The 25,443-nt window shown below is 42.0% G+C and overlaps 1 protein-coding gene across 3 annotated transcripts in view; it reads right to left on the bottom strand.

Moving 5' to 3' along the window:
• Positions 1-9,223, bottom strand: part of zbbx (zinc finger, B-box domain containing) — a 61,845-nt gene extending 52,622 nt beyond the window's left edge. For 2 of the 3 annotated variants that reach the window (XM_072695768.1, XM_072695770.1), the window contains exons 1-2: positions 9,146-9,223; positions 8,325-8,438 (exon numbers count right to left, since the gene is read on the bottom strand). In XM_072695768.1, coding sequence (XP_072551869.1) covers positions 8,325-8,438; positions 9,146-9,207 — 176 coding nt within the window. In that variant the 5' untranslated portion in view covers positions 9,208-9,223. The remainder of the gene's footprint in view (positions 1-8,324; positions 8,439-9,145) is intronic. The other variant, XM_072695769.1, reaches the window with a different exon arrangement.
• Between the last annotated feature and the right edge of the window lie 16,220 nt (positions 9,224-25,443).

Genomic DNA, 25,443 nt, shown 5'->3' with positions numbered 1-25,443 from the left:
AAGGACATCTGTACAGGTGTGCAAATAGTCATAGTGCAAAATAGGCAGAGTGCAAATAACTGTTCAGTCCGGTTTGGTACAGTTCAGTTGTAAGTTTAGAGGTTTACAGTGGGAGGTGACCACTGTGATTGAGGAGCGCTACAGCTCTGGGGAAGAAGCTGTTAGCATGACGTGTTGTGCTGGTTTTGATGGACCGCAGTCTTCTACCCGAGGGGAGTGTCTGGAAGAGGAGGTGTCCAGGATGTGAGGGGTCAGATGTAATCTTGCCAGCCCGCTTCCTCATCCTGCTGGAGTAGATCTGCTGAAGTGATGGCAGGTTACATCCTATGATCCTCTCTGCTGTCCTGATGATGCGCTGGAGTTTGGTTCTTTCTTGTGAGGTGGAGGAACCAAACCAGATAGTTATGGAGGCTGTGATAATGGACTCGATGATCGCTGTGTAGAACTGGATCATCAGGGTCTGTGGCAGGTTGAATTTCTTGAGCTGTCTCAAGAAGTACATTCTTTGTTGAGCTTTCTTGATGATGGAGATGGTGTTTTTCTCCCATTTCAAGTCTCTGGAAATGGTGGTGCCCAGGAACTTGAGTGACTCCACCATTGATACTGCAGTGTTGTTGATGCGGAGGGGGGGAAGGGTGGGTGGATTGCGTCGGAAGTCCACCACCATCTCTACAGTCTTTTCTGTGTTTAGCAGCAGGTGGTTGTTGCTGCACCAGGACACCAGCTGCTCAATTTCCTTTCTGTAAGCAGACTCATCACCGTTGGCTATGAGGCCCACCAGAGTGGAGTCATCTGCAAATTTCAGGATCTTTACAGCTGGATCTTTGGAGACACAATCATTAGTGTAGAGGCTGAAGAGAAGGGGTGAAAGAACACAACCCTGAGGGACTCCAGTACTGAGTGTCCGGAGGTCTGAATTGTGCTTCCCCAGCCGCACCTGCTGTCTCCTGTCTGTCAGAAAATCCACGATCCACCGACACATGGAGTCTGGCACTGACAGCTGGGAGAGCTTGGCCTGAAGAAGCTGCGGCACAACAGTGTTAAAGGCCGAGCTAAAGTCCACAAACAAAACCCTAGCATAGTTTCCATGGCTGTCGAGATGTTGCAGGATAAAGTGCAGGGTCAGGTTGACCACATCATCGACAGACCTGTTTGCTCGGTACGCAAACTGCAGGGGGTCCAGCAGGGGATCTGTGATGGACTTCAGGTGGGCTAGGATCAGGCGTTCAAAGACCTTCATGACTACAGAGGTCAGGGCGACAGGCCTGTAATCATTCAGTCCGGTGATGGTGGATTTCTTGGGAACTGGAATGATGGTGGAGGTTTTGAAGCAGGCTGGAACAGAGCAGAGTTCCAGTGATCTGTTAAAAATGTCTGTAAACACTGGAGCTAGTTGGTCACAGCAGTGTTTTAGGGTGGATGGAGAGACTGAGTCGGGCCCGGGGGCTTTCCTCACCTTCTGTCTGCTGAAGAGCCTGTGAACATCCTGCCGGTTGATGCAGAGATGAGCAGGAGGCAGAGGTGAGAGGGCCAGTGTGGGGGTGGAGGTGGAGGGGGGTGATGGGTGGTAGACGGTCCGATTGTCTTTTGTGAGTTCAAATCTGCAGTAGAACACATTCAGGTCGTTGGTGAGGTGTCGGTCGTTCAGGAGGAGGGGGGTCTTTCTCACCTTGTGACCAGTGAGAAGCTGTAGGCCTTTCCAGGCTGAAGATGGGTCGTTAGCAGTGATGTGTCTGTTCAGCTGCTCTGAGTACTTGCTCTTCGCAGCTCTAATCCCTTTCTCCAGTCTGTATTTGGCCTCCTTAAAGACAGTTCTATCTCCACTCCTGAACGCTTCCTCCTTTTCCCTCCGAAGCTGTTTGAGTTCAGCAGTAAACCAGGGTTTGTTGTTACTGTATCTCACCTGTGATTTAGTTGAGATACAGCTGTCTTCACAGAAACTGATGTATGACGTCACAGTGTCTGTGTATTCGTCCAGTCCGTCTGTCGCCTCCTCAAACACAGCCCAGTCTGTGGATTCGAAGCAGCCCTGCAGCTTCTCAATGTCTCCACTGGTCCACCTCTTCACAGTTGTGATGACCGGCTTGTTGGTTTTGAGTTTCTGCCGGTAGGTTGGAATGAGGTGAACGAGGCTGTGATCGGAGAGCCCGACAGCTGCGCGTGTGACCGCGCGATAGGCATTCTTGATACAGGTGTAGCACTTGTCCAGTGTGTTGCCTTCTCGTGTTGGACACGCGATGTGTTGTCTGTATTTGGGCATCTCCTTCGTGAGGTTCGCACTGTTAAAATCCCCCAGAATGATGAGGAGTGAGTCCGGGAACTCCCGCTCCACCTTCGTGACCTGTTCCGCCAGCTGTTTCAGCGCGTCGCTCGTGCACGCGCTCGGCGCAATGTAGGTGCCGGCTAGGATGAACGAGCTGAACTCTCTGGGCGAGTAGAACGGCCTACAGGTAATGAACAGAACCAAAGGCCCACTTCGCCAACGCCATGCCCTCCGCACATCCTCGCTTCATCATGAGTGAGTCCCTGTGCAGAGCTGCCCATGCTTCTGGGCTTTAACTTCTTCTGTCTGATGCTTTAGTTTATCCGGGCTGTGTCTCAAAACACATAGCAGTTTTAAACTAGCCACCACTAGAATAGCATTCATTAGTGGAGATCGGCCTCAGTAGAGTAACGACGTGTGTGTGCTGGGATGCAGCCACAGTAACGTTATATTTTACAGCTCTAAATGTAGAGCCGTTCCATGAATAAATGAGCAAAAAAGCGTAGTTTGATACCAATATTAATACGGCCTGGTTTAATAAGATGTTTAAGGATCCAGCAGGTAGATTTTAAGTTTTTTTTTCCTCGCTACTTAGAACAATTCAGCAAGAATTAATTCAAAGTTATTCTTTTACAGACTTTCAAAAGCTCAAAGAAAGAGAAGCAGATGTTAAATTGCTGCAATTCTGGAGGTAAAGTAATGCTCTGAAAACAGCCGAGGGAAAAACGTAACCATGGTTGCAAATTTAGCGAAGGGTAAAGCGAGCAAAACCCAAATAAACCAGTCCACTAAATAGAACTGAAAACAGTGGAAAACTCTATCCTAAGGCCATTCACTTGATTTTGTGCTACAAGATATGAGGTTTTATCTTCTAAACAAGTGTGATATGAGCCTCAGTTAGCTGGACGTTCTTGGCTTCACTTTGGTAATTTGGTTGGATTGCTGTTGAATAGCTTGTTTCACTCCTGGTTTGCCGGTTTTCACCTAATAAACGCAGCCATGTTAAAGAATGTTTTGCCACTCAGTCCAGCGGGAACGGGAGGGCAATGCATATCCTCTATTACGTCGATCACACAGGACTCGCAGACACACCTGCCTTATGCAGACTTCTACTTCAGCCTTCTGTCCTATGCTACTGTCGTAACAGTGTATAATTTTCTTACTTGGTCTGGACCAAGGGAACCAAACTACAAGTACAAACACACCCGTATACTGGCCTATGAGCTTTGATTAAAGTAGGAGCCTCTTTAGTGTCGTATAGAATCCGGATTTTAAACAGGTCTATCTGAGAACTATCTACAAAACAGGTTTCCCAAATGGTTCTTTTAGTCAATACCATTACCTTTACCAAAGAACCTCTGAAGAACCCTCTGCTTGATAATACTTTAGAGTGCTTATATTCCAGTTTACTAAACAAAATAAATTAGGTTAAAATTATAATGAATTGCTAATTCGTGCTGAATAAGGACTGCAGAATAAAGAAACAGTATGTACAGTATTATATATAAAACAGAAATAGTCATGTGTAGTGTGATATATAGTAGTATAGTAGTACATTGCATTGAATTATACACTAAATTCAGACATGTAATTGCACACTGCATGATGTAATAGGTATTTCTTCCATATTCAGAACCATGTAGGTCCTTATTTGGCAGTTAGGGCGTTTTCATACTTGTCCTTGTCGATTTTGGGTTTGTTTGGAGGAGGGGTGCATTATCACTGGTTTGTTTTCCAGTGTCGTGGATTGATTGCACAATTTCAAACGTCACTTTCCTTTGCACATTTTTGCAAAACGGTAGGGCCTAGGTTCATCCATTTACTGTTTTTCATTATTTTCCTTGGACACAAACACTAAAGCAGCAAAGAGCAGCACTTTCTAGAGTCATGACATTTAACCATGCAGGAACATCTGCACACAGGGAGACAGTCTTATGAGAGAAGGTTTTTAGCCACGCAGAGGATAAGTCGAAGCAGTCATGTGACAAAATGAACCAACCACGCGCTTTCGGGAGGAACAGAGATCAGTGCTCTGAACCGCTCCCGTGCTCAAAAACAGCTTTCACACTTGACCAAACACTCTGAGCAAGCAGACCTTGGTACAGAAAAAAAGCTTGAGTGTGAAAATTACCTTAGCTATTTATTTATACTTTTTTTTTTTTTACATACCTTTGTCCAACTGTGGCTTTAACACTAACCTTAACCCCCTTTCCCCCCCTCTGGTCTAATGAAGGAGTTTAGGACTGAACTGTATAGAGCATTAATAACTACATGCCTCAACTAAAACCTCGAAAAAATTGGCAGTTGCTATGGTATCCCCAAGTGGTTGCTATGGTGTCTGAAATGGTTAGTCAGCTGTTGGCAATAGCTGTTGGGGTACTATTGTTACAAACGTGCACCACAATAATTCCTATGGAAAAAACACAAAACACAAAAAAACACAAAACAGTGCCAATCAAACATGAGTGTACAAGCCCGAATTGCACAGTCAGACCCAACGATTCTCAAAAACAGCGGCATGAGTTACGGGGCGAACAAGTTATCCAGCGAAAAAATAATAAGAAAACAGAAGAATAATAGAAATGCGATACTAATCCAGTTACCAAAACAACAGCACAAATCATGAAATATGTAAATAATGATTGGTTATATAGTACGGAACCACTAATAAAGAAATAGAAGTGAGTGTAATATTTCACAGAAGTGCTCATTTTTCACTACTTCTGTGAAAATTCAGGGTTCTCCATGTTTTGAGCTTCAATCCCTACTTCAGCCAGTGTTCTAGATAACAGTCACACAGTCTATTAAGTCTATTACTGAACACCTGCACACACATTGATTAGAGTGTGTGATGATTTAGCTCTGCAGACAGCACTATGCTAATTGGTGGGCTTCAATCAGCCTAGCAGCTCCAGTGTACAACTAAAAAAGTAAACTTGTCTTTTAAGTAAACAGCTTTACTTAAAAGACAGCTGCCCTATGCTGAACAGAAGGCAAACTCAGCGTTCTGAGACACATCCACCTGCAAACGGCTGGCCTGTGACCTGGAGCTTCTCCTCGCCTGCTGTCAGATCTGTCACAACGATGACAACGTTGAAGAACAAAAGAAGAGAAGCTCATGTGAAGTTCGGGTACTAAACTGAAAGGATGTGAGCTGAGTGGGAGTTCACGAGTGCAAGCGTGAGTGTGGTTCTGACACCAGCTGAGCCCGAGGCCAGAGTCTATCAGCTTCTGTCTGAGAGGGTGTTCACTGGTGGCCTTTTAACAGGCAGAGTGACACTGAGATAAACACCAAACAGGTCACAGCCCGCAGGCTCACATCAGCCCTGTTCACTTCAGATACCGCAACAGACTCACTGCTATTCAATAGTGCCTTTTAAATATGTGCTGCCAAATGGGGCCAATATCATAAAGCTGTTGGGACGTGCCTAATATGATATTAACTCATTAACAGCCCCAGCATCCACCAGTTGGTCCATGCTTTTATAATAAACCTCTATAGCAGAAGAATAAGCCAAATTTACACTTTTCATGATAAGCATAGTCGCATGATTATTCAACCCCCTCATGACAAGTGTCTTTAGTACTTAGCAGAGACCCTTTTGCTCTTATGACCTGCTGCAAACATGATGCATAGCCAGACACCAGCTTATGGCAGCGTTCCTAAAGAGACAATTAGCCCATTCCTCATGGGTGATGGCCTCCAGTTCAATAATATTCTTTAGTTTGCATGCTGCAAGCGCCTTTTTCAAATCCCACCAAAGGATAGGGTTCAAGTCAGGTGACCGTGACAGCCACTCCCAAATCTTCCAAAGCTTGGTCATCATTGGACCTTGCAAAAGGACAATTATCCCAAGCATTCCTTAAAGTCCACCAAGGCTTGGTTTCAGAAGCTGTCCGGGAAGATTCTGGAGTGTCCGTCAGTCATCTGACTTCTTCTAACTTCTTTGGTGGGATTTAAAGAGGGCAGTTGCAGCAGCAAACCCAAGAATATTAGTAAACTGGAGGCCACTACCCATGAGGAATTGGCTAAGATTCTTTAGAAATGCTGCCAGAAGCTGGTGTTTGGCTAGGCATCATGTTTGAGGCAGGTCTTAATAGCTGAAGGGTCTTTACTGAGTCCTAAAGATGCTTGTCATTAAAGGGGTTGTCTGCAGTCGTCATTAGAAGTGGCATTTTGTGTAGAATTTGGGGAAAGCACTTGTCCTATTCATTGTGTTGAGATATTTAAATTGGTCTTTTTTTTTTTGGTACGTTTTTTTCAGTTTTGCTAAAAGAAAAGTCAGAATCAGATCTCAGAACAAGAAATCAGCCGCTATATATACCTTTTGCCAACACGGCCAGATCAGACCATCCTAGCAAGTTCAGCCCAAAAGGCAGACCGACAAGATGTGTAAAAAGGACTCTCTTGGGACCTACAGGTAGCTTTCGCCACAGTTGATGTAAAAGTACAGCATCTACAATCAGAAAAAGACCACAAGTTTGTTTTTCAAGAGAGGTGTGTAAGAAGGAAACCCATGCTGTCAAAAAACAAAAAAACAAAAAAAAACATCACGGCAAGAGTAAAGATTCCTCTGTCTAAAGCACACTGTTCCCTGATGTGTTTTTGTGACAGGGAGGGTTTCCTCTTTGCACAACACCCATGAAAAGTAAACTACAAAATGACTAATGACTGTTTATGTTGCATAAAAATAGGCAGAAACATTCGAAAATGTCAAATGTGGACTTAAACCTAAATGCGTGGATCCCTGAAGATGCAGAGGTAGGGTTGAAAAAAACCTTAGTGAGGAGTGGCCTCAAATTATTAACATCTTGGCTCATTGCAACACCCAAAGTACCTCATTTAGATCAGGCTGGTCAGGATGCTCGGAGCACAATATAAAACATGTAGTGAATAGCTCCAGCTAACATTTATGTATTTATCCTTCCGCAATATCAATATTGCAAAAGCCAATACTGCAATATGGATTAATAAATGATCTTTTGTGCAGCCCAGGTTCAGATAAGTGCTGCTAGACTTGGGTAAGTGCACTTATGCTTACAAACGCCTCCATGGAGGCAAATGTAATTTAGATACACAGCCTCCGCCATTGGTTAATATGACAGATCCTATATGGAGAAGGAATGAGGCGGCTACCGTAGATAGGGCGCGGGTGCTGCGTCGCTGCTGCATTCATCAGACTCCTACAGAAAGGCCACCGTGCCACGCTGATCTATGAGCCTTTAATTGACAATGCACAACCTGCGTGAAGAACTGGTGGAAACATCTTCATTTCATTATCGCATGTTAACTTTCCTCAGTGATGTATGAACCCGACCACACACACACTCACTAAGGACACGGAGGAGACATCAAGCCACAGTTTTATGTCCCTCCACACCCTCCCCCTGCAGTTCAGCAGCGATTAATTATGATGGAGCGTGTATGTGTATGTTCAGAAGGGAGAGGGTGGAAGTGTGATGTATGCACCACACACACACACACACACCTTCTCAACTTTTTGGCACTGCTGCTGCATGAGTTATGAGCTCATATATTCAGATCTAAGGCCCAAAAACGACCGGCGCCGTAATTACGCACCGCAAAAGGCTCTACAGGTCAAATCTTGTGTTATTAATTATGTTATTAATTCAATTTTGGGAGAAAGCTGAGGTCATGCTGAGGAGGAAATCATCAAATTAATGACTCCTTATATATTTGTTTTTATAGACAACTAATTTCTTTGCTTGTTTTTACAACACATATACTGGCCACCTTATTATAAACACCAACCTTGTGCTTCATCACTGGCCACTTTAAAAGAAACACTTATCTCATGCTTCCACTCACTGGGCACTTCATTAGAAAACACCTACCCTGTGCTTCTACTTTCTGGCTATGTTATTAGAAACACCTACCTTGTGCTTTCCCTCACAGGCCACAGCATTTAAAAGCCAACCTTGTGCTTCTACATATTGGCCACTTTATAAGAAACCCCTACTTTGCCTTTCCACTCTTTGGCCTACTTTATTAGAAACCCCCACCTTGTGCTTCCACTCACTTTATCAGTGTTTTACTCACTCTCTCTCTTCCTTCTCACACCTCATGATCTCTCTGAGCTCCTGAAGTCTGTTCTCCATGTCCTTGTTCTCCTGATCCAGGTGAACCGTCTCCATACGCAGCTCCCGCAAGTTCCTAAAACACCAGAACATACTCAGCAAATACACAGCTACTCAAACTCTATCCTCATGCCAAAGGTTTACAAACAGTTGATATTATTTTAATACGATTCAAACATTGCACTCAATTAACCATTGGGGTTGTTTGAAATAAATACACTATATGGACAAAAGTATTGGGACACCTGCTCATTCATTCACACCCCAACTCATCCAAAAATTACTGGATGGAGCAACATCATTCCAGAGAACACAGTTCCATTCTGGGGGGCTTTATACCCCTCTAGCTTACGCTTGGCATTAGGCGTGGTGCCAATAGGTTCATGTTCATCTGCTCCAGGGAGCCCTATTCTATTAGCAAGGGACTACACAAGTGTGTGTGTGACAAGCTGTGCCAGCAGTGGGTGCAACTTAAAGTAGCTGAATACGTTCATTTGAAGGAGTGTCCACAAACATTTGGACATATAATTATGTTATAACGAGTATAAGCGTAGTGAGACAGATCTCATGTCATGTTTCTTTTGGCTCAAAAAGGAAATCCCAGATCCCCTGGCTACTCATCACAGACCTCACCATGAGATTTCACCACTGAAAGCAACAGAAGAGGATGAAGAACTATCTACTGCTCTGCAGAGATTATCCAGAGTGCAATTACCACATCAGGCTCTATCGTTTACCAGCTTTAATAATGATGTACAGCGAAAAACAGAGAAACAAACCAACCTGACATTTAACTTCACCGACTTGGGCTTGTTGGGAAGGACCACAAAGTCGTTTAAATTCATGCCGCCGGCTGATGAGAGCTGCTTACTCTGACAATAATTTCCCCTGTGTGGTTTGGAGGAGTCCTGAGAAAAAACACAGATAAGCGTATTAATAAACATCTGAAAGGAACAACAAAGAGATGCCAAATGACTGGTAATGCACATAAACGACTGATGATTGAGTACTGGGACCAGCAAAACAACAGCAAATGAAGTCATAACCAGAGAAGTTATGAAAGAGGAGACTGGCCACTGGCTGAAGTATGAATGGGAGTTCTTGTAATGCTCAACATAGCAACTGTTTATGGATAAAATCCTGTCTTTCAACAAAATGCAAGGAAGTAGCCAAGGCATGTAAAGGAATCACAGTTGTTGTGCCTTTTTTGAGCCAAAGCTACAAACTACTCATCAAGTTTTCAAGTGATTTAATTTATTATTCTTTCAATTGAAATCAGATCTTCAGCTTCCAGTATTTACGTCTCTCCCCATTGGTAGAGATAGGAGCCTGGTCTCATGTGACTGGAAATAACTGCAACTTCAGTGGCTGCACTACATTTCTCAGCAAGGCGCAGGTAGCCGATCCCATAACGCTTAGCGACGTGGCTACCAGCGTGTCCTCTGCTATGTTGCCAGCTACCTAGACCTCGCCCATAGAGTCTGTGTGAGACATCGCAGCTGCACTTAGCCCACTGTGTCCCTGTCGTCTGTAACTTAAGGTGTGGTGTATTAAGGGGGAGAAGAGAAACGGCCATGGATCGACCACCGTGGCGCCTTCCTCTGAACAACGCACACAATCCCAACATGCATTATGGCAGCACAACTATGGATATTTTAATTAGACTATTAATATTTTAATTAGAACAGCCTAAATATCAAATAATTATTAAATAACCCAAACACATTACAGCTGGGTTGGGAAAATGGATATTATGGATGTATTGATTTTGGAAACTGAATGTGTTAAAATATCTTAAGATGTAAGATGTTGTTGATGTTAAATAATAAAAAAGATATATTAAAAAAATATTCAGTATTATATATAAGACAAACAACATGGCCTACTCTATTAGTTTAGATACACATATTGTAGTAATGTAACAGGGGAATTGCTTTACAGTGTAATGCACATTACATTAGTCGTACATAAGTTGCACAGCAAGGAAAACATTAAATACAAAAATATAAAATAAATATAAACAATAATAAAAATATACCGGTGCTCTTTCTTAAATCCTGGTGCATCTAGCTAGGTTATATTTCAGACACCTTTGTCTATCTTCATATTTACTGTCTGTTTTCAATCGAGGAAATTATTTATTAAATCGAGTTTAATCATATAAAGTAAATAAAGTAAATGAAAGTGAATATAGTTCATATATAGTCATTAATCCTCTGATGTAGCTACTGATGTGACCTTAAGCAGATTCGGCTGTAGAAACACCTGACTTGAATAGCTGTGCTGTGCTAACAGCTAACCTTGTCTGTATCTCATGCTGCAGAAAACGGAATGCTATGCATGCTTGTCTGAAATGCAGGTTAAAGCTTTATAGCTCAAATGAAGCTGAATAAGACCTTCATAGCGGAGTTTAACGGCGGTAAATCACTTACTTCTGCAGTTCGCCCATATAACAAGCCCTTGTTGTCAGGTTGAGTCTCGCGTCGCTATGGAAACCGCCGTCGCTGCAGGGGCGGAGCGCCTGTGGGAGGCCGAGTCCCCGGCTGGACGAACGGCCTCCTACTGGATTTGAGTGCTGGAGTAGCGACCTTCATCCAGCATCCACCAGCAGAAGAACTGAAGTTTTGGATCCTTTTAGTGTCGAAGAAAACACTGCAGATAACGACGACCCTGCTCAAAGACCAGCTCTTTCTGGTAGCTGGATTTGATGGTTAAGGTGGTTGAATAGCTGGCCATACAGGTCAAAACACACCAGCAGTTCAAATGCGAGCCGTGCTTTTAGGGAAGATAATGTCAGCGACTATTTTACTCTTACTAAATCTAATTAAAGCCTGATAAACTACCCAAGATGTCTGTTGATTTTAAGAAAAGGTGTGCTGGCACTAGCTCACTCCCATTTAGCTAGCAAACTAGCTAGATAGCTAGCGTCTTTTTCGAGTTTCCTGTTCCACCTTAAATGGTGCAGCAGCTACGCAAGGGAGGCCTTTATCAAACCATTTTTTGTGAATATACAAAATATTAATTAAAATAAATTCTTTTTTGTAAATAATTGTATTTTTATATTATATATTTATATAGTAATAAAAAATGTCAATTTAAAAAAAAGATTTTTTTTCAATATTAAATCATTTGATATACAAACTCGCTTAAAACTTTGTACAAAAAAGGGGAAAAAATAAATATCTATTTGCAGTCACTCTTTTGTGTTTCTTAATAGCGTTTATTTATTAATAAATATGTACTGTTGTTTTATACTTTTACGTATTATTCACAACAGGTCGTAACACCTCAGATTCTCTTGTATAGGGAAAAATAAATATACCGAAGTCCTTATAGACATTAATAAAGTCTCTGATACTACTCTCAGACTTCACTAAAATCTAAAAAGCTTGGTAATTAAGACTTATTTGATTACACTTTAATTACACTTAAACGCTTGTATTTATATGAGAGGCATCGCAGTATCTTCGTATCTTTTAATGTTTAATGTAAAACTGCTCCAGCGTCTTTAACCTAGAACCACAGCGGTGCCTGTACAGTCCACACCGCTAGGTGGCGCACGACCAATACTACAGCATGCCCCTGCTCCGAATCTGCTGGTCTAGAACTGCGGCTGGCTGTCTGCCTCTGCAGATGGATTATTTTTTTTAGGGGGGGGGGCAGCTTAGTTCATGATCGAACTGTGTGGTCAAGTTTATAGACCAGCACGAAAACCTTCATGGCCACTCAGGTTCAGCTTGACCAACTTGCCGGTGGACTAGCATGGTCATACTGGTCAACAGGCTTGGTAAAGTTGGTCATGTTGATAAACCTAGCTGAAACTCAAACATTGCTTTTTCTGGTCAGCCAGCTTTACTAGATTGACCTAGCCAGGCTGTGTTTTTTTCAGCAGGCCTAAATCCCTTTCCGAATACAGGCAGAAGGAGTAGTAAGGAGTAGTTGTAGTTTGGAAACAAACAGAGAAGTAAAACATATAACATATGTGTAATAGATTGAATAGCTTTATCCGACTCTGTCATGTGTATTTATTTATTTATTTGTTTATTTTTACAGTGGTCAGCCATAAACATTATTTAACTACTCATAGGGAAAATCCAGCATGTGGACAAGTTTCCTCCAGCCCCAACTCGCCCACACGCCAAAGCAGTTCCTCAGTTAGGTGGTGGAGTGAAGCATTGATCACTGTCCTAGAATGAACTAGGAATCTGCATTCTGACAGAAATAGCATAAGAGTAGCTCCACAGACCTTTAGGTAATGGCAGGAAGGAAAACTATTAAACTATTAAAATAATACTGCTTTGTTCCAAAAAGACATCATTATTTTAACAAAATAGATCAGAAATCATGTGGAAGTAAGTCCTCAAAATAGAAGATGCTTGAAGACCAGAACCAGTCGGTTCAGAGACAGCTTATATCCTCAGGCAATTCGGCACACCTCCTCCCCATACAAACACACTTTGCCCCTGCACTTTAGACTGGAAACTCTATGCCCACCCACACTACACCTGAACTCACACCCATCCAGTGCCTTATGTAAATAATGTAAACATTCAGATTATATCAAACCTGTACATTTAACTGCTTTTACCAGTTGCAGTATTGTAAATAGAAAGTATGTACTGTATATGAGTATGTGTATGTGTAATATGAGTTAATGTGTAAATATTCAGTATTTTTATTTGTAATTTTTTTTGTACTACTGTTAGGGACGATGCACCCAAGTTTTTCACTCACCTTTACACCTACCAAAGTGATTTGATGTGAGGCATTTAGTGAGGCATTTAGTCTACAAAATAAGTCAGAATATGAAAAGTAAGGCATAAAAAAAATCTAAATCACAAGAAGGTGTCAAAATTGTTATTTTTTTAAATGATCCACTATTCCGTTTAGGTACGTAAAAATTAGCAGGACATGATTCATTATTTTGACATGATCATTCAAAATTGTGACAACAATCTTTTATTTTGACAAAATAGGTGACCTCCCTAGCATCCGCGCCTACTGCAATTTCTAAAAATGCTCTCACAGGAGATATTCTAGCACTCTCCAACACAGAAAATGGCAATGGCATTTCCTCATGAGGCCATTCTGCAAGATGCATTAAAGTGGCTAACATACATGAGCCATGAGTATGGCCATTAAAGCAGAGTTCCGACCCCAAGAGCATTTGCTTTGCGAGGAATCTGACCCCAGGTCAAACCTATCTGATGGGAATGAATAAACAATGCTGCTTTCCTTTTAATCTGCACTGCGTACGTCCAATAAGACACTGTATACACGCATGCCGAGTTTCTATTACACAGGACTGGTCGCCATCCAGGCACAGGCTCATGAGTGTAGATCTACATCTGGTCCCGGGGTTGATCTCGCCTTCTGCTGAAAATGAACTGGAGTGGTGGCTTTGTACAGAGCCCAGAGCTTTGTGGCCTGAACCCTGGTGCAAACGGACATAAATAGGCAGTAATTAGGTCTTGGTGTTTTCTTCAGGCAACAATAGGCCCTGGTATTGAAGTTGGGATCTAATCAGGCACCCACCGCTGCTGCAGAAAGGCCTGCGGACCGAGCAGGGGACCGGCAGTGGGACAGCTGGAGCTGCTCTTAGGGAAAGGATGCCTGAAATTCGCTAATTACACTCATTGTAGTACTTAACCTCAAATTCAACCCAGATCCTTTGTTTGAAATCTTTGAAAGAACACTCAGCGATCCCACAGAGGCCTTCAGTTCAACTCACCTGTTCATGCTCCACATGTGTTGCTTCTGAATGAATTTAATATAATGAGAACTAAAGCTCTTTCAGTTTTGAGTCACTACATCATGTAGAGATTCTATTTGGACTGTGTTGTTGCAGCAAATTGAAACTAGGCCGTTTTAGAAAAGACAGCAAGGTGTAATTTCAAGGTCACCATACTAATATTAGCTTGATTAAACAACAAGAAAACTACACCCAGTAAACCCTGATAGCTGTCAGTCCATCCAGGTGTCAAAAACAATTTAGCTGTTTAACTAACAGCTCTGTACAAGAGAAGAAATCTGCTTCCACATTCATCAGTGCGGAAAGCGACCGGATTTCAGGTCATGTTGCAATCAACGGTCGAGGCTACCACCCTTTTTTAAACACACCAATAATTCTACCAAACGCACTTACCAGAGTTTCCACTCCATCAAGTTTAATACCGATCAAGTCCAACTGAAAAACTCCGCTCATCATGTGTCATTTTTAACAAGGCAACCAATAAAAGCAGAGTTAATCTGAACCAGAGTGAACGCAGGGCTGAACGGTGGGACAGATTTACTCATGTTTGTGATTAAAAATGCATGAAGATCAAGGTTAATTCATTCAACATATAATTCCGCCAGGTTTGGTTAAAACCCTTGGGAAACCGACCCTACAGTGCTGTATCTTGGTGAGTAGTTTAATTGAAAAATACAGTGCTATGTCTCTTTGCTAGTTATGTTGTTTAGGATGCTTGCTAATGTTGTTAATGTTTACATTGATTAAGTAGGAAGAATTAAGCCGGATTTTTTCTTCTCCAAAATTAAGCTCAAAATGGCCTTTTGTCTGTCTACTCAGAGATGTGATGTAGTGTTAACCTAAAGAAACGCTCTGCTCCTCCACACAGGCGGATTCCTCACAGCTGAGCTCCGTGCAGCGGTAAACAGTGTGATGCGGCAGACGTGCGGGGTCACACAAAGGGTTTGAACTTTTGCATGACGCACTCCAGCCAAGGTAAACCAGGCTTTTGCCCATGTTGGAGGGACTTTCAGACATGTTAACTGCCCTCCTATTGGCTGTGCCGAAATCCATTGAAGATTTCTTTTTTGGGGGAGTGAAAATGCTACTGTTAAGAGCCGGACGTGATGACACAGTGACTGGGTTAAAGATCTCTTGTCTGGGTATCTTCAGTATGATGTCATAGCCATCTGTTCTGTGGCCATGAGGAAGACTGTGCTAGCTCTTACCCTCTCAAAACGGGTAGCATCTTTTGATCAACAGCTGGCAGGTGAGAATATGACATGATCAAATTGGGTTAACTAAAGTGTAACAGTTGTCACAAAAATGGCCTATTTGTATGGTCTATGTGTATACAAGAAGCTTTTAGTCCCCTTTAGCCCCCCTGATGTTAACATTTTATGTTACAGACTCATTTGAAAATAGATAGAATACTTTTTTTGTCAATCTACATGCAGTATTCCACAACAAAACATGTTTTGTAAAAAAAATCATAGTAGTAAAAGACTACAATGTGGCATTTACCTGCTCTGTTGGTTTCAGCTTCAGACTCCGTCTGGGCCATTTCAGGACTTTCACTAAAATAGAGTCAATTTCTGATGTTTTCTTGTTGAATGCTTTGGGTTGTTGGCTTGTTGAACTGTAAACCTTTGCACTAGCTTAAGAGTACTTTTTCCTACATTCATATTTCCTCTAGCCTTACTAGTCTCCCCAATACTCCCCCGGGATGATACTACCACCACCATGTTTGACTGTAGTGATAGTATTAATAACATGATATTCAGTGCCTGGTTTCCTCCACACATTCCGTTGGGGTTTGTGGCCAGATAGTTCAGTCGTCTTTTCATCAAACCTGAAGATTGTCTGCTCATGGCATAAGAGACGTTCACATGCCTTTTGGCAAACTCCCTGCAGACTGTTAAGGAGTAATGGCTGCTGTCTGGCCACTCTACCATAAAGGCCCAATTGGTGGAGTGCTGCAGTGGTTGATGGCTGGCTGTAAGATTCACACATTTCCACAAATGAGCTCTGAATCTCTTTCATCATGACCACTGGGTTCTTGTTTACCTGTCTAGCCAAGGCCATGTGTCCCAGATTGCTTAGTTTGACTGGGTGGCCAGAGCTACACTGTTAAGTATAGGATCCTTGAGAAACTTTTGGATGTTCTTTGATTTGAAACTTTAGACGAACCTTAACCTTCACAGAACCTTTAAGGTTTTTAGAAAAAAAAAGGTTCCTTGAAGATTCCTCAAAGCACACTTCCCCCACAGTTCCAAACTGAAGAACTTCCAAATGTTAAGCTGTGTAGGAAGACTCTTGGTGGTGCTACCATGCTCCTGGACACAGAAATGTTCTTGTATCCTTCCCCAGATTTGTACCTTGACCCAGTCCAGTGTTCTGGAGAGGTTGTTTAACAACACAACAGTGGCTATGAAAGAACACATTTATAGGCAGAACCTGGCTGGACCAGTTGAATAGAGTTTTATTTGTCATTTTTTCAAATGCTGGGTTTTACTTTAGGCTACGAGAGATCATTTAAAGTGACTTATTGATGGTATAGTCATTATGCTTCTGCTTTTAACAATCCCCTCATTATGTTTCACATCAACAAGATAAAAAGCCTCCGGCCAGGATAAATAATCTATTAACAAAAACATTATAGCCACCAGAAGACTCTTCTGCACACTGCAGCGTTACGTATTTATGAATCACTCCATTTGTCCTGGTTAGAGTAATTGTGCACTTTGGCTGTTTCATCAATAGCAGACAAGCAGAAATGGCCTTACCCACCTCATTCATAATGAAATCTTAAGACAGAATAAACGAACTACTGCCCATTTATTCTAATGATGGCCTAAGAGACTTTAGTTGTTTTGCTTCACTTTATGTCCGCTACATTTTGAAAAGGGTTTTTTGACTGTTCCTGAAATCAAGGAATCATTCCAGAGAACCACTAATAACATTCATATTCAGAATTAAGGTTTTGTAGCATTAATAATCAAAATGAAGCTCTAATAAAATAATCCCAGAATACATCCAAAGTGAAGCTCTAATAACATTCATATCCCAAGTGAAGCTCTAATAACATTAAAATCCAAAGTGAAGCTCTAATAACATTAACATTAAAATCCAGAGTGAAGCTCTAATAACATTAAAATCCAGATGGAAGCTCTAATAACATTCATATCCAGAATAAAGCTCTAATAACATCCATGCCCAGAATGAAGCTCTAATAACATTAACATCCAGACTGAAGCTCTAATAACATTCATACCCAGAACGAAGCTCTAACAACATTCATATCTAGAATCAAGTTCTATTAACATTAATATCCAGAATGAAGCTCTAATAACCTTCATATCCAGAATGAAGCTCTAATAACATTCATATCCAGTATGAAGTTCTAATAACATTCATATCCAGAATGAAGCTCTAATAACATATAAATAATATCCAAAATGTATATACGTTATTGTAAGGTTGTAGATGCAGCTTTATGTCTTTTTCAGGCTGTGTTTTAACAAAATGCAGTGCAGTCACACGACTTTGGCTGCAGCAGGACAGCCGAGTATGAGGCAGCATACTAATGAGGAGAAGAAAAGAGAGGGGAAAAGTAACAACCCCACACAGAAAAAGGGAAGAGAGGTCCTGTAATCTGTAAGCTTGTATGGCCGATGCTTCATGCTCTATCATCACAGCTGATTCAGTGTCCTTCGTTGGTTCTGATCACAGAGAGAGACTTGAGCAAAATCTTCCTGGTTGTAACCAAGGTGGTTTCAGTTCATTACGTAATCACCATGTTAAGTCAGTCTAGAATTTAGGGTACAGTCCATGTCCATTGATGATAATTATATTTATTACTATAAAATTTCCTCAAAAATGTCATGTTTTATTTTTTAATAGAAATCATATTATTATGTCACACAAACATTATTTGCATCATTTATTTCATTCAGCTTGAAATTTGTCATAATATTACTAAATTGGCAGTGGTGGTTCAGCAGTTAGAGCACCAGGCTATTGATGACAGGGTTGTGGGATAGATACCTGAGCTTGGCAAGCTGCCACTGACTGGGCCTTGAGCAAGGCCCTTAACCCTCTCTGCTCCTCAGGCACTGCAGCAATGACTGCCCACCGCTCTGAACATGTGTGCTCACTGACCTCTATGTATGTTTGCTCATTAGTGTGGGGTTCATTAGTGTAAATTGACAATTTTTCAGTTTTGGGTGTTTTAGTTTTAAAATAATGAAGAAAAAAACATTAAAGTCTACAACTACTATTTTTTTTATTTAATAAAAAAATGTAAATCCCAATATTATATAAAATAAAATAAATTTCTCGCTTCAATAATTTAAATATCTTTAATGGCCGCCAAAGTTCTATCAACTGTGCTAAGAGAACTCCCCCCGCAAATGATTTGATCCATGTGACCAGCTTTACATTTAATTTTCCTCTGTAGTGGACATGCTGAACACGCTGTAGGGATGGCCCTCTGATTTTTTCAGTATTTTAGCTATAATAGCACATTGTCAGTGAGTATCAGAATTGACCCACTACTATGTTGCATGCATTGTTACGGGCTTATTCAGTTGTTAATGATTGTAGTTCAAGTAGATGTTAAAAGTTGATGTTTTAAGAAAATGAAGTAATCAGAAGGAAACACAATCTGTTTACACTTGTATTAAATGTGAACAAGATCCGTCTCTGACCACCTCCGAATGTGGTTTGGGTGATCCGATTGTAATTCAAGCACAATGTGTCATGGGGCCGAGTATGGGGCACTACACCTTATTTGAAATCTATATGTGATCAGGTGTAAACAGGCTCAACAGAATTTGGAGAATTTCTGACTAAACTAAGTCAAGTTCACTCAAAAAAATGCTCAAAAGAGTTGGACTGACTTTTAATTTTTTTGTTATTGGTAATTTACTGTGATATATTACTGATTTAACTTCTTGTGCCCCTGTCTGCTGGTGGCATTTTAAGATGTTTTAAGAAGCAGAAAAGTCAAGAATCTACTCTTTTAAATGAATCACGCTTATTCTAGACAGAAACAGAGTTCTGTTGAGAGTTCAGGTTGACTTTAACAGTGTAGAGCTCTGGTATAAGAGTGTAAGAGTTGGTTTGACAGGCCTGTTAGTTTAGTCTCCTCACTCACCTCCCCACACAGCTGCCCCTCTCTCCGCCCCAGAGAGTGCTCAGACCGAGAGTTCGCGGGGGCAAACGGTCAGAATGCGCGACGTGTCACTCTGAGAGCAGCCGGAGACGGCTGTGATATACAAAGAAAGACAGAGATGGAGAGAGTGCTGTATTTCCCCCCCTCCCTGCAGACAAAGGGGGCAAAGCGTGACCTTTTCATACGCAAAACACACACACTCTCTGACAGCAGCACTTTCAAACACACTGAGAGAGAAAGAGCTGAGGAAAGAGAGAAGCTGTACTCTGATGTCATCATTTAATATGGAAATGCTACGGAATTGTGGTAAAGAATTTAAACATTTTCTGGAACTAAATTTTGATTAGCATTGCTTAACCTGCATGCCCAATAATTTGGTTGACCACCATGATCAAGCCAGTTGACCACGCTGAATACGCTGGTCCACCAGTATGACTATAATTTGACCCAACTAGTCAACCAGTATGACTTGCTTGACGACCAGCTTGGGGAAGTTGGGGAGTGGCTCAGCGGTATTAAGCACTACCACTATGGCCCAGGGGGGTCGCAAGTTTGAAGGCCGAGCTATTCCGCTTTGCCGTCAGCGTCCAGAGTCTGAGAGAGCACAATTGTAGCATGTTCTCTCTCCGGATGAGTAGATGGCCCTATCCCCCTCCCCATCACTATTAAGCGATGCTGCAGAGCAAAAAAAAACAGAATTTGCACATATCGGTGGAGACGTGTTAGGTCCTTACCCTCCAAGTGCCGGGAGCATTGCTAGTGCTAGGTGTACTTACGAATGGGTGGGTCAAATAAGCAGTACAAAATTAGGAGATAAGGGAAAAATTTGACAAACTTAAAAAAAAACTATTAATAGACCAGCTGATCCAGCAAAGACCAGGTATGTTTTTGTTTGGATGACCAGCATTTTGGGTTGTTCATCAGGGTAGGATGTATCAGGGGGAAATTATTCTTATACACACATTGTCATACATCCTATAGTCCCACCATTTTATGGACTATAAAAAAAAAGTTTTAAAGGAGTGTGTTCTTGATTCTTGATAATTCCACACAGTTTTTGGTGTTTCTGAAATCACCAATGCAGTCCTTCGTTTTAAGGAAATACCAAATAGTTTATATATTTCTATGATAGGTCTGTTTTACTTTTGATCGTAACAATGATTTTATCGTTGGCAATGAAAGCTCTCTGGACATATTGAGAGTTAACAGCTACAGATGTCACACAAACAAGAAGTTTTACCATTGGAATGAGCAAATATCTCATTATAAAAAGCTGAGCATTATTTGGAGTATTTAAAATGAGGAGCTATGTGTGCAAATACAGTGCCTATAAAAATATTTCACCCCTCTTGGATGTTTTTAACTTTTAATGCATTTAGAATAAAAGGAACTGTGTTCAATATATATTTTTTACAAGAATTAACCAAATTAACTAAATTCACTTTAGATTATAGCTGATATTTAAGTATAACTCAAACATGCTGTGAAGGACAGCCAACAATAACTTTGGATAACGTAGACTAATGGTTATTATAACTAGCTGTGGGTCCAAAATGATGTCATTAAAGGTTCTTGTATTTTCTTTAAGTATTGAAACGAAACCTCAAAAGCAGCCTAATTCTGAATTAATAATGTATTATTTTGATCACATTTTGCCTCACTCTACCCCACACCACATAATTTCCCATCATGATTGTTCTGTACGTTCTTGTATGAAAAATTTGACTTATTCCGTTGGCCTACACCAGAATTTCTACACATGCCTGTGTGTTACATAATTACATAATGCACTGGCGTTATAATAAAATGATTCTAATTCTAAAAGAGAGTAAAAAAGCAGATTCTGTGAGAGAGACTGAGCATGAGGGATTATGTGAGAGAAATATGAAGTCAGTAGGAAGCAGACAGGCATGAAAGTTCGTGTGATCAGGGCCTGGCAGCGTGCAGCCCGAAGGGACCATCCGGGCCAGAGTGGCTGATTGAGACAAGATCAGTGAGGGTAGAGCTTTCTGATAGTGCTGTCAGTGCTCGGCCAGCAGGAGGGAAGTGTCTACTCCCGTTACTTTAATTAGGACAGCTTCCTGCTTCAGTGCGTGACAATGTCCCTGGTGATCTGAGAGCAGGAGAGGAAAAGAAAGGAATAGGAGCGAAGAGATGGCAGAGAGGAGACGAAATCCTGTCTTTACTTACTGGCCACTTTGTTTTGTACTTCAAACCACTGGCCACTTTAACAGAAACGGTTATTAACTTATTACATTGTATTGCCACTCATTGGCCACTTTATGGGACAAACCTGCTTTTTACTTCTGATATCTGGGCACTTTTTTGGAAACCCTTGTGCTTCCACACACTGGCCACTTTAATAGAAACCCCTACATTGCACTTCTTCACTGGCCACTTTAGTAGAAATCCCCACCTTTCGCTCATTGGCCACTTTCTTAAAAAAAGACGTATGTGGACTATGGAGACCAAAACAGGGATGTATGGTCATCATGCACAGCGATATGTTCGGCAAGAACCAAATCATACCACCAACAGCTCTTACCAACTGTTATAGCATTATGCAAGAATAGGTTTTCTTACTCCTGGGCTCCCCATACTGTCAGGAAGTGGAATTCAAGCATTAAGCCGAGACCAAACGACACATTTCCACCTGCATTTTACAAACTGAGACATCCAGAATTAGCATCTAAAGTTAAACAATCATGTGGACACAATAGAGCAATGTTACAGGATTTTACACAAATATGCAAGTGAGTTCCTGCTCGTTTTGCCAAAGTTTCTGGCGTGCTGAGCTTAGAGTAGCAACCTGATTTTAAAGCTGTTATTTTAAGGTAGAAATGTTACATAATGCTGCTTTAAGCATGGTGGTGGAAGAGTGATGACATGGGCTTGTGCTGCAGCAAACTGTGAGGTCATCTATCCAGTAGCTTAAGCTGCTTAAGCAAATTGACACTTGAATGGCTAAACCTTTGATAAATGTTTACATCAATGTCACTAAAGGTGCTTAATGTTCCATAATTAGAACTTTTATTTTTTCCCACTTAATTTCAGAATGTAATTTCCTATTAAGCCGTTTTTAAGCAAATGGGTCTTTGGTGAACAGTGCTATTAGAGAAGAACCCTTGGAGAACATTTTTAATGATGTTTAGTTAGGCTCACTTTTAAAAATGGGGGTTCTGTCAGGCCCTCATTATTGCACCCTCCCCCGGGGCGATCCCGGGTCGCCGGCCACAGGCCCATATAAGGACTTCCGCCTTGTTTGTGTTCATTTTGTGTCCATGTGTTGCACCTGGGACTGGGAACATCTAAGGAGCCTCGCTCCAGCCTGTAGTTGCCGTGAATTAAACCTCTAGGTGTTTGTGGCGTGGTCCTGTAAGCTGACATCTTGTCGTTGTCAAGCTATCTTTAAGTCTGGTTCTCGAGGCAGTTCCCTTTACGTCGCGCTCAGTTCATGCTCCCCAGCGGCTCTAGCTCACGAGGCAGTTCCACGGCGCACTCAGTTATCTCGTTTAGGTAGCCAGTTTTCCCGTTAGCCCTGGATTCACGTAGAGCGTTGCTCTAGTACCAAGTTGTGGCTCGGCTTGTGGATGTTTTGAGTTCTCCCTTTAGTTGTCCCAAGCTAGGCTTTGGGTTTATGTTTCTCCTTTTCCCTCATCCTTACTCTGGCATATCACTGCTTATTCCCCTTCGCTCCCTGCTCCTCCCAGTTCAAGGTCTGTTGTGTTCGCCATGTGGGTTGTCAGGTTCTGTTTGATTTCCAGTTTTGTCCCTTAGGTTGCTGCACCTTTGTTTGTTCCGGACCTTGTTTTGTTATCCCTTCGTGTTTAAATAAATCTTAAATAAAGTGTTCACCTTGTCTTTGTCTTGCCGAACACGCCATGACAGGTTCTTCCAATGTTCTTTAGTAAAGGTTATGGTTACGTATACTTACATATAGCAAAAAAAGGTTTAACATAGTACTGAAAAAGATAAGTTATTTGACTTGTGACAATGGTGAATCATTTTATGGTGCTATATAGAACCTTTTTAAAAGCACATATGAGATTCAAAACACTTAACCAAAAGAAGAACCATCTTATTAAATGTTTACAGTCCCAAGCAGAACCACTACATTTACTAAAGAGCTCATAAAGAACCCCAAGGCCTAACTGAGCCTCATCTGTGACAGCCATGTCTACACTGCCAGCACTTGCGCCTCTACACATCTACACCATCCTGACCCATCCGCTTCTTGCCTTACTCAAGTTTGTCTTGCCTGCACTGCCATCTAGAGTTCAGCAAGGGGACATGTCCAAAGCCAGTTTCCATCACAATTTGCTGCAAGTGGTTAAACCCCCCCCCCCCCCCCCCCCCCAAGGAATTTGAAAACAGTCTGCCAACTCTTTATCCAATCCCTTCGTCAAGAGGAATCGCAGTGTGTGTGATCCTCTTCTCCTTTCAGACAGCAGGCCGAGCGTTTTTCACCTGAGGTTTGATCCAAAATTGGAGAGTTTTCGTCCCCCATCTCAACTGCAGCATGAAGATAAGTGTGCTTCTGCCTCCCCGCGATAAGAGGCATTCGCCGTGTCCGTAACAGCCACGGCCATTTCTCTCTGACCACACACATCTAAATGCCACTTCAACACACTACAGCTTCCAAGGAGCGATATGATCCACCTCTAGTCATGGACAAGGAATAAAAGGTGGTGGTTTCTTCAGGAAAGGCCAAGAAAACTTCCACAGTGTTGACTTTTTTTTCGCTGCCTGCCTGCCAGCAGCTCGATTAGCATTCCAGGGAAATGGCTTAACTGGCAATATTTAGATTATCTAATAGAAGGCAGTCCAGTGTCAACAATACGATGCATCATTGTAATCTTCTTAGAATAATCTTTTAAATCCCTCATAACAAATTAAGCGCAGCTTCTTTACCTTGGCAACGTCCAGCATGGACTCGCCGGTGGAAACTGTAGCCCGGTCCACCTTTGATGTGTCACGCAGCAGATTTAATCAGCGGTGTTGCTGAGAGTTGATTTATTCAGCATTTCTGCCCTCCGTAAACAACCCCAGCGCTTATTTAGCCATGACTCGCTCCAGCAACTGCCCAGCAACACCGGCCTCCTGTGGCTTTTAATCATCCCTCCATCACACCAGCCTGCTCACAATTACGCATGATTTCTGCCTCGTTTCACCCAAAAACAACCAACCCTAATCAACACTTCACGCGTTGGGTTTATGATCCACATCACAGCGCTGAAGTATGGAAGTATGGAAGCATTTGCCAACAGTCAACACAGCACTACATGTTTATTACCATCTTATATACCCAAGCTAAAGCAGGGTTAAGTGCGTTCTGGACAGGTTCAAGCAGAACATGCTCTCGGCCATCTTCTCATGTTCTCGCAGCAATGTCATCTGTGAATTTGTGGCCACAGATGGACAGATGTTTCTACAGTATCCCTATGAAGGGAGGGGGGGTAGGCTTTTTTAAGATTTACATCCAAGTCATTTTGCAGCCAACATGCTCATGTGGAACGTGGACTAGGTGCATTCCAAGTGGGCATCACATGGGTCCCATCTAGCCCCCATATGCAGTGTATATAACCTAGATGGGGCCGTTTTTTAAGCCCTCCTGGTTCCATCGCTGACCCTGGTTGCCATCCATTTGTGGAGCCAACGTGGAACCCGAGGACAAAACGTTCCAGTTCCCAGTTGGGCTACCCATACAGGTCCCACATGAACATATAAGCTGGGTTTGGAGCATTATTATTGCTCCATTCGTCATAAATTCCCAACATAACACAAAGCAAAACAGCTGCCAGATTTACATTATGTCAAATAATACAACAAAAATGGACGTACAAGGTTTTGCATGACCGTGTCGATAAACTGGTACAGTCTGTAGAGCGCAGTTTCATAGTATTTCTAACAGACTCTCTGCTTGCAACAGAGACTGAGCTGAGCTGAGTTTGTAATACTTTCCACACCTGACTGAAGTGAAGACTCTTCAGCAGCGTCTGAATGGAGGAATCAGGTGGATCTGATTAGAGCTGCAATAAAACTCAGCTGGAGAATCAGCAGGAGCTCAAGTCATTAACGCTCACTTACTGCACACACTGTTTCAGCACGCATTCAGGAACAACCCCGCCCTGGCCCGGTCCTCTTGGCTTCATCACCGCATTACCATTATCTCTT

Source organism: Salminus brasiliensis, chromosome 13 (genome assembly GCF_030463535.1).
Source record: "Salminus brasiliensis chromosome 13, fSalBra1.hap2, whole genome shotgun sequence".
NCBI lineage: Eukaryota > Metazoa > Chordata > Actinopteri > Characiformes > Bryconidae > Salminus > Salminus brasiliensis.
The sequence above is the reverse complement of the archived record's forward strand: the minus strand, read 5'-3'. Positions and strand labels throughout refer to the sequence as shown.